The 9,835-nt window shown below is 43.7% G+C and overlaps 2 protein-coding genes across 2 annotated transcripts in view; one reads left to right on the top strand and one right to left on the bottom strand.

Moving 5' to 3' along the window:
- The window catches only part of LOC102875737 (T-cell-interacting, activating receptor on myeloid cells protein 1-like), a 28,227-nt gene extending 23,481 nt beyond the window's left edge, over nucleotides 1–4,746 (top strand). The window contains exon 3 of the mRNA XM_006897377.1: nucleotides 4,658–4,746. Within this exon, the coding sequence (XP_006897439.1) occupies nucleotides 4,658–4,746 (89 nt within the window). The remainder of the gene's footprint in view (nucleotides 1–4,657) is intronic.
- A 162-nt stretch (nucleotides 4,747–4,908) lies between these two features.
- CACNG6 (calcium channel, voltage-dependent, gamma subunit 6) overlaps nucleotides 4,909–9,835 on the bottom strand; it is an 18,105-nt gene continuing 13,178 nt past the window's right edge. Inside the window, exons 3-4 of the mRNA XM_006897378.1 lie at nucleotides 8,371–8,508; nucleotides 4,909–5,147 (exon numbers count right to left, since the gene is read on the bottom strand). Coding sequence (XP_006897440.1) covers nucleotides 4,909–5,147; nucleotides 8,371–8,508 — 377 coding nt within the window. The remainder of the gene's footprint in view (nucleotides 5,148–8,370; nucleotides 8,509–9,835) is intronic.

Here is a 9,835-nt window from a genome sequence, read left to right on the forward strand (position 1 = left end):
TCATGTTTGGGAGGGTGGAGGGACAGCACAGGAGGGGAAGACCCTCTATGAGGTGGATTGATTCAGTGACTGGGGTAATGGGGGTATGTGGTCAGAGACAGTGAGATCAGCACAGGATAGAGAAGGGTTTAGGGCTGTTGTACAGAGAGGGTTGCTATGAATCACAGGTGACTCAACAGCACATAACAACATACAGGCTTACTTACAAAGTTCGTATACATTGTTCCCTTTGTTTTATTAACTTAAATGCTGTTCTAGATTTTCAGCCATTCTCACCAGGATCTTCTCTTAGGATCCTGGTCAAAGAAGTAGTGGTAACCAGGAACCACCTGTTTCTTCTGATCTGAAGTTAGAGGAGGTCATTAGCCCTCTGAGTTTTGGGAGTACTTCATTCTCCTTTGTTGTGATTCCCTGCCCAGGAATTGGATTGACTACATGTGTGGAAAGAATCCTTGGAGAAGCTCAATATCAGCTGTCAAAATAACCCAGGCCAAGTGCTGACGTTCTGTTTCTCGCATTTGGTTGGAGCCTTTGTCCAACCCAAGGAGGCGGAACCAGGGCGTTTGTTACAGGGTTGTTTCACCATCCTTGTCTCTAAGGAGCATCTTGTTTTCACCTGTGGGATTCTTGATAGTTTGGAACCACCAGAACCCCCCCTCCCCCTTTAGGATTATTGGTCCACCTCCCTACAGATCATGGCCGCAAAGCCCTGTATTGTGCTCCATGGCCCTACATGATGGAGTGGACACCCCATAGGACACCCAACGTTGCCATCTCTCTTTTTTTTTTAACTTTTTTTTTAAAACATTTAGTTTATTTTTCCCCTGTGCCAGTGGTGAGTTTATTAAACAGCATATTATTTTTCTAGTTCTCTTATCCACTTTGTCTCTTCTCTAATAATGAATTCAATGCAATTATTTTTATTCTTAGCTTTTTTGCATATAAATTGTTGTCAAGGGAATTTTTTTTATTTCCATTCATTCATTGTTGCACTTTTCTCCCTTCCCAACCCTTCCCACCCCACAACCCCACCCCCGACCCCGACCCCAGTACACTGGAAAAGTACATTGGAAAAGTAAAAAAAAAGTCATTGTTTTACAATCCCTCCCCTCAGGTCCACTCCACTGTGCAGACTTCACTCCCGACTCCTGTCATGACAAAAAGACCTAATAATTTTCCCTCTAAAACAGTTTTCTCCATCATCTATGCATTATTAAAGCCATCTTTCTCAGTCTCCTCCCAACCCCAAGGTCAGTCCTGTTTTACAACAGTGTTACCATGCAGTATTTGTCCTTTTGTGACTGAGATATTTCACTCTGCATAATGTCCTCCAAGGTCACCCATTTTGAATAGTATTGCATGAGTTCCTTGTTTTTCAAAGCAGCGTAGTATTCCATTGTATGAATATACCACAGCTTCTCTATCCAATTGTTTGTTCTTGGGCACTTAGGTTGTTTCCAGCTCCTTGCTATTGTGAACAAAGCTGCAATAAACATGGGTGTGCATATGTTGTCATCTCTTCCCAGAAGCCAGCTGCCTCATCTTCCTTCTCCCAGGCTCAAACCGTGGGCCTTTTCAGTTGCCAGCTGGGTGCTTTATCCACCCCACCACCCGAGATTCCCTGAGATGTTCCAAGAATTTCTTGCTTTCTATGGGAAGGAGGAGAAAGGTCTTACTCTTCTTTGTTGCCTCTGGAAGGAAATTGTCTGGATTCATCTGTCGAATCTGCTTGTCTTGAAGCTGATTCCGACTCCTGACGAGGCTACGAGACAGAGAACTGTCCCGTCGGCCTCTAAGGCCGTGATTCAGTGGGTGCAGACCATCTCCGCCTTCTCCTTGGAGCCGCTGGTGGGTTTGAACTGCCAACTTTCTGATAAGCTATTGTTTTTGTTATCTGGGGCAGCTATCAGACACAAGAGGGTGGCTTTCTCAAACAGAAATGGATTCTCAAAACAAGGAATTCATCCAATATTAATAAAAAAGGGTGACCCTGGAGGACATTATGCTGAGTAAAGTATCTCAGTCACAAAAGGACAAAAACTGCATGGTGCCACTTTTGTAAAACAGGACTGACATCAGGGTTGGGGGGAGACTGAGAAAGATGGGTTCAACAATGTATACTGCATTGAAACAGATGACAGAGAAAACTGTTTTAGAGGAAAAATTATTAGGTATTTTTGTCATGATGGGAGTCCAGAGCGAAGGCTGTGTGGCGGAGTAGACCTGGGGGAAGGGTTTGTAAAACAATGAAAGAATTTTTCTTTTACTTTTCCAAGAGGATAGTGTACTAGGGGGGAGGGTTGGGAGGGGAGAAAAGTGCAACAATGAATGAATGGAAATCCAAAGTCTCTGTAAATTTTTACTGAAATTAATAATAAATTAAAAAAAAAAGAAATGGATTCTCTTACGGTTTCTTGTTGTGACCCGCCAATGAGGCAAAAATCAACTCAGAAGCCGATCTTCCAGAGTTTTCAGAAGCTGTAAATTGCACAGGACAAGAATGCCCATCTTTCTCCCATAGGGCTGCTTGTGGATTTGAACTGCGTGCCTTTGGGTTGGCAGCACAACTCCTTACCCACAAGGCCACCAGAACCCCCTTTTAAGAGACCAGGAATCCACCTTCAGGCAGTCAGCTCCAGGGGAAGGCCCTCTTTCTGTGGGCTCTGGAGGAAGGTCTGTGTTTCCCCCAGCATCTTCAGGTCCCGTGTTCCTTGGAAATCTCCAAGAGTCTTCCACTCTGTCAAGGGGCTTCCTCCAGCTGGGACTTGACGCCAGAAGGACCCATTCCACTCCTGGCCATTCTTTTTTTCCTTTTCTAGTGGTCCTGAGCTCCACCTCAAAACTCACTTTCCTCCTCTTTTATCTCCAGTGAGGAACAAGTTCTTAACAGCCACACTGTCGAGAAACTTCCTTGGTAATCATCAGCGTTGTGTTGGTATGAAGGCGTGTTGTATTCCACCCACAGTCCTCTTACAGCTGGTCCATTTTTCAGATTCTGGAGGGTCCTTACATCAGGTCCATAGAACATCGTTACGCACGTCCACGGATTTTGGGGGAACAGAATTCAATCCATGACAGCTGTTGAGTGCTTGAACTTCAGTGCCGCTGGAGCTCCTGGGCACATCAAATAGAAAAATAATAATAATAGTAATAATAATAATAATAACAACTGTCAATGCTCTCTTTCCCCTGCACTTATCTCAGTTTATAATTGCACATTCATTAGCGTGATTATGTGATTCATGTCTGTTTCTTTCACCAGACTGTCATCTCCTTGGGGGGGGGTCTCTTTTCACTCCCCACTGTACTTATCCTCTTGAGCTCACTGGATACACAGTAATAACAGACAAGACTCACTCAGACATCATCCTGAAAGTCACTGGATACATAGTAATAACAGATAAGACTCACACAGCCATCTCCATGTGTCAGGGAGCCTCTCAGGACCTTTCCTCTCATTCATGAATGGATATTTTGTTTTGTTTTACTTTTAAAATTTATTTTCTTTTATTCGTTTTTGTGTGTGTACCATCCAATGGAATCTGACTGGTACAGGAGGAGGACATCGTCCCACGAATGGATATTTTGATTGTAGTTTGAGACAGAAATTGTACAGAATTTCCAGGTGACAACTCAGACATTTTTCAGTAGTTTGTTTTCTTGAAATATTTTTTGTTTTGTTTTACTTTCTTTTTTTTTTTTTTGCCAATGTTAGTAAATATATTTATGTAATTCTGTCTTAGTTCTCTGTTGCTGCTTATGTTTTACTTTCTAACTGTTTTGTTGTGATATGAGTGAAGCTTGACTGGTTTACACACAGCGTTAGCTACGATACCCTCAATGTCCTAGCATCTTCCTGTTTCTTTTCCAGGGTTTTCCAGTTCCATTTATTATCCCTTTCCTGCTTTGTTGGAGCTTGAGTTTTGGGCAAATGTTGTACCGAAGAGTAAGTTTCTTTCTGGGGTTCTCACTTTATGTTGTCATTGGGTATATTCATCACATGAAGACATAAGGCCACTGTACACTTCATAACATACCATCTAGTTTGTGAAGTGTGCAGTGCATTGTGGGAAAAAATCTGATATACTGAGAACACGATCAAAATGGGATCAGAGACGTGAGACACGTGTTATTGAAGAAAATGGTACCCACAGACTTGCAGGGTTGTGGCAAATCTTCAATTTGTATACAAAGAAAAAGGATCTTGTATGTGGAATATAATAAAGCAATGTACAGGAAAATGAGCTGAACCTGCTCCACCCCCAGCTCTGTCTTTGTTCTGATTGGTGCACAGTCTCACCTCCAGCTTCCCCTGGGTTCATTTACAAGAGATTCTAGGGCTGAAAAGTGACGCACAGAAGGGCTTCCACGGCTTCTCCAGGGAAGCTGCGTGCCTTTGCCTTCACCCCATAATCATATCACAAACAACTCCGGAGCAAGGCTTTGCACATTTCCAAACCTTTAATCCCACTTCAGACCCCAGGGAGGTCAGACTCAGAAGTCTCCCTCTCCCTCTTTCATCCCCAAACCCCACGCCAAGGAGCAAGTGGTCAGAAATCTCTCCCCCAGGTGGACAAATCCAGACCTGGGAAGCAGAGACCCTTACCCTCCTCCGAGATCTCCTGGCTTCTCCCTCCCACCCTGGTTTCTCCATCAGGTCCCCATCAGCCATCTCAGGGGACCCTCGTTTGCAAAAAGCCTCTGCTCATCCCATCTCCAAACGACCCCAACTCGACCACTGAGTAGACAGTATTTATAGAAAGGGCAGAAAGGGAGTGTGACAATAATGAAAGCCCCAGAGCAGGAGGAACGCAGTTTCTCAAGTAGATGGAGCAAAAATAAATCTGAGTTTAGAGCAGACATAGAGGAAGGGTTTGGCAGGAGCACAGAGAAAGCAAATCGGTGGCTCTAGGTGCCTTCTTGCCCCTGCTTGGGACAAAAGGTCCTCCAGGACCCAGGAGGCAGCGCCAGCAGCAGGAAGCAGCCACCCCCCAGCATCAGGACCAGTCCAGCCGCCACCCCACAGCCCAGAGACCAGGAGTATTCATAGGCCAGGGCTGGGGCGGGTGTAGGCTCAGAGCTGACTCTGCTGAGCAAGGCTTGCACAGAATGCCGGAAAACCTCCACGCTCACCAGAAGTAGCAGGCCTGGGGAAGAGAGGAGACAGCACGTTACTCAGGTCTCGGGGGTGGGAGGACCCTATTTGGGGTCCCCAATACACCCTCTTTTATATGAAAACAAGAAACCTGGAAGATTTCCCAGCCATCCTCTTGCTTATTTGTTTCAAAACAAACAAACAAACTTTCCAAATGCCTATAAAAGAGCCCTGGGCAAACATCAAATTCTGGTGAGGTTGTGGAGAAACTGGAACCCTTAGGTGGATTGATTCAGCAACTGAAGTAATGGGGGTAGGTGTGTCGAGACAGTGACATTGGCCCAGGATAGAGCAGGGTTTAGGGCTATTGTACATAGGGTCGCTATGAGTCGCAGGCAACTCGATGGCACATAACAACAACAACAACATCTTAAATAATTCTTCCAACTCCTAGCAGCTTCAGTTTGGAGATGGATTAGGCTTTCCGCTCAGCTTTTTCTTCCATAAAGTCTTTGGTGTATAATTCTTTTTTTTCCCGGTTAATTCCTCAGAAATACAACTCGAGATATTTCTCCTGAAGCATCTTTGGATGGATTTAAGCCACCCACCTTTCCGTTAGCAATGTAACCATGAGCACCATCCATGATTAGATCCCCCAAAGACATCAAACCAATCGGTACGTTGATTCTGATGCATGATGACTTCGTGGTGGTCACATGGAACAGCACACCCCAGGGTCTCACTAGCTGGCGTTATTTGTTTTTTGAAGTTGTGATTTGGATGAAAATTTGCAGAACACATTGATTTTTCCGTTCAATAATTCATCCACGTGTTTGTTTCGGGGCATCATCTTTTAGAAGAAGTGCAACTAGGGTGCTTTTTTGGAAGCAAAGATTATAAAACTTTGTCTCATATACTTCGGGCATGTTGTTAGGACAGTCGTTGATGACTCATAGTGACCCTATGAATGAAAGACCTGAACATTTGTATAACTTTCATCGTGTCTCCAAGTTCATACAGGTTTTGGAGGCAAGCTACTTTTGGAAGTGGATGTTACTCCTGCTTCCAATGTTATTGTCATAGGGAATTACATTTTACAAGATATACCATTCTCTTTAGACTCTCAACTTCCAGAATGAAACAGTCCTTGAAGGTCCCAGGTCTAAATCTTAGAATATTTGAAGATATTCCAATTCTTAGTCAATAAAGCTTGAAACTCTCACCTTTGAATTTCCACATTTCATGACTCTCTCTCTCTCTCTTTTTAATTTTTATTTTATTATGTTTTGTGTGTACCATCAAATCGGATCTAACTGGTACAGGAGGAGATTGTTCCTCCTTCTCCAGCAGAGCATCTGGTGGATTTGAACTGTGTACCTTTGGGATTGCAGTACCGCTTCTTGCCACGAGGCCACCAGAGCTCCCCTTCATGCCTGTCTCTTAGACTCTTGTGGCATTTCCCATGAGCAGCAGCAGGTAATCTCTCAAAATGGTTTGCTATTCGCTTGACCCGGAAAATCCCACAAAATCATGCAAATCAAGAGGCTCTAATCTCCAGGACCATTTTAAGAACACCTGGGAAACTGGGCAGGCCATCAAGGGTATGCATATCTGGAAAGCCACCAAGTATCTGAAAGAGGTCACTTTGCAAAAGCAGTGTGTGCCCTTCCAACGATACAATGGTGGAGTTGGTAGGTGCGCCCAGGCCGAACAGTGGGGTTGGACACAGGGTCGGTGGCTCAAAAAGAGGGCCGAGTTTTTGCTGCATATGCTTAAAAACGCCGAAAGGAATGCTGAACTTAAGGGTTTAGATGTTGATTCTCTGGTCATTGAGCATATCCAGGTGAACAAAGCTCCCAAGATGCACTACTGCACATACAGAGCTCATGGTCGGATTAACCCCTATACAAGCTCCCCCTGACATATTGAGATGATCCTTACCAAAAAGGAACAGATTGTTCCTAAACCAGAAGAGGAGGTGGCCCAGAAGGAAAAGATCTCCCAGAAGAAACAGAAGAAACAAAAACTTATGGCTCGAGAATAAATACGTCATCAAATAAAATGAAAATAACTTTAAAAAAAATAGACTGTTATTGTTGATGGCCTTCGAGTCAAACACGACTCATACATAGTGCCTCTATGAACAAAAGGCCTGAAGCCTTTCTGTAACTATCGACATTTATCAAAGTTTATAGAGTTTCCAGAGGCATGTTGAAGTGGATACCACTCCTGCTTCCAGTCTCCCATTTTTAGCCAACAACAGGGCTTGGAACTCTTCCGATTTCACATTTCTACAGCCCATTAACTTTCTCTAACTCCCATCATTCCACAGTGTATAGAGATACCCTCTCCACAACTCCTATCCTGCAATGGAAGTTGAAGACTTCCACCTCCCATCACTTTGGAGACTCACATTCCATCATTCAACAAGGCATGGAAACACCTCTCTCCTCAATTCCCATCATGCAATGAAATTTGGAGACCCCTATCTCCCATCACGCAATGGAGGTTAGAGACCTCACAGTCCATCATTCAACAATGCATGGAGACCTCACCTTCTAGAAAACAACAGTTCTTGGAGACAACTCCCCCCGCCCCAGGCAACTCCCAGGATGCAACAGTGCTTGGGGACCACACGTCCAAAACTAGAACAATGTTTAGAGTGACTCCAATTCCTATCCAACAAAAGGGCTCAAATCTTTTGTTGGATAGGAATTGGAGGGAGGGATTGTATAACAATGAAAGAATTTTTCTTTTACTTTTCAAAGGGAAGAACAAACTGGAAGGGAGGGGTGGATAGGGAGAAAAGTACAACAATGAATGAATGGAAATCCAAAATCTGTAAATGTTCATTAAAATTAATCATAATAATAATAAAAGGCCTCAAATCTCTTCTTCTCTTTAAATTTTTCTAGCCCATGAGCTTCTCCTAACTCTCTTTTTCCATCATGCAATAGTTCCTGGAGATCAAGTATTTCTCAGCATGAATAGACCTTGGAGACATTGGATCCAAATTGAAAAAGAATGTTTGGAAGCCCTCACTGCCACATAGGAGGACTTGGAATTCTCACACCTTTTCGTCTACTTCAGTCCTTGGACTTCTCCCAATTTCCAACGTGCAATTTGTGCTTGGAGACTCTCCCAACTCCCCACACCCACACACAAGATTACTTGAAAACTCTATCTCCCGACACGCCTCAGTGCTTGGAGAGCTCATTTCCCAGCACACCTCCCAGCATGCAATGTCTTCAAGCCTCCAGGCTCTCACCCCTCACCTGAAAGGCCAAAGCAGACGGCTCCAACTCGGAGCAGGAACTCTGCACCTTTGCTGAGTACCATGATAATACACAGGCAGCCCAGGGCCATGACTACCAGCCCCAACACCGCTATCACTGCAGCTGCCAGATTGATCTCTGTGTAGAGAGAAACAGAACATGTGGGAAGGAGGAAACTAGGACTTCCCTAGAGGAATTCAGAACTAGGAAGTCAGAAGCAACAGAACTAGAAAAAGGAATTTTTCAAGTCAGATGGCAGCATCTAGTCTAAAAATATTCTTTATGAGTTTGAAAGAACTAAGACTTAAAAAAAGCAGTTATTTGAGGGGAGCTCTGGTGGCCTAGTGACAAGAAGCTGCACTGTAATCCCAGAGGTACGTGGTTCGAATCCACCACATGCTCCGCTGGAGAAGGAGGGATGATCTAATTTGATGGAACACAACAAAATAAAATAAAAAAATTTTAAAAAAGCAACTGACATCCAAGCAGACACCCATGTTTATCGCAGCTTTGTTTACAATAGCAAAGAGTTGGAAACAACCCAAGTGCCCATCAACAAACAAATGGATAGAGAAGCGCTGGTACATTCACACAATGGAATACTATGCTGCATTGAAAAACAAGGAACTCATGCAATATTATTCAAAATGGGTGACCCTGGAGGACATTATGCTGAGTAAAGTATCTCAGTCACATAAGGACAAATACTGCATGGTGCCACTGTTGTAAAACAGGACCGACATCGAGGTGGAGGGGAGACTGAGAAAGATGGGTTCAATAATGCATACCACATTGAAACAGATGAGGGAGAAAACTGTTTAAAAGGGATATGTGATTAGGTATTTTTGTCATGACAGGAGTCCAGAGCGAAGGCTGCACAGTGGAGTGGACCTGTGAGGAGGGATTTTATAACAATGAAAGAATTTTTCTTTCACTTTTCCAAGAGGACAGTGTACTAGGGGGGGAAGGTTGGGAAGGGAGAAAAGTGCAACAATGAATGAATGGAAACCCAAAGTCTCTGTAAATTTTTACTGAAATTAATAATAAATTTAAATAAAATAAAACAAAAAAGAGCCGTTATTTGCCTAAAGTCACAAAGTAAAGAGGGAATAATACAAAAATTAAGAAGGAATGGAGTCATTGAGTTAATGTAGATTAACTGCTGAGACTACAGCTCTGAGATAATCTTTAAATCTTAGTCCTAAAACCCATACTATGCCTTGAAATCGCCTGCGAACAGCCATCTCTAAGGGATCATACTGGTAATAGGAACTTACTTGAAAGGAAGCTTAGGGGCCAGGGAGGTTATATTCATGTTGTTGTTGTTTAGTGCCGTCAAGTCGACCACAAGCCATAGCGACCCTACAAACAGCAGATCTGAACCCACCCCCACGCCCTGTACTTTCCCCACCGTCGCTGATATACGTGAGCCCTTGTTGCTGTGCTGAAACTCTGTCTCACATAC

The sequence above is a fragment of the Elephantulus edwardii genome, unplaced genomic scaffold, assembly GCF_000299155.1.
Source record: "Elephantulus edwardii isolate Elephantulus edwardi_28Jun2011 unplaced genomic scaffold, EleEdw1.0 scaffold00208, whole genome shotgun sequence".
NCBI lineage: Eukaryota > Metazoa > Chordata > Mammalia > Macroscelidea > Macroscelididae > Elephantulus > Elephantulus edwardii.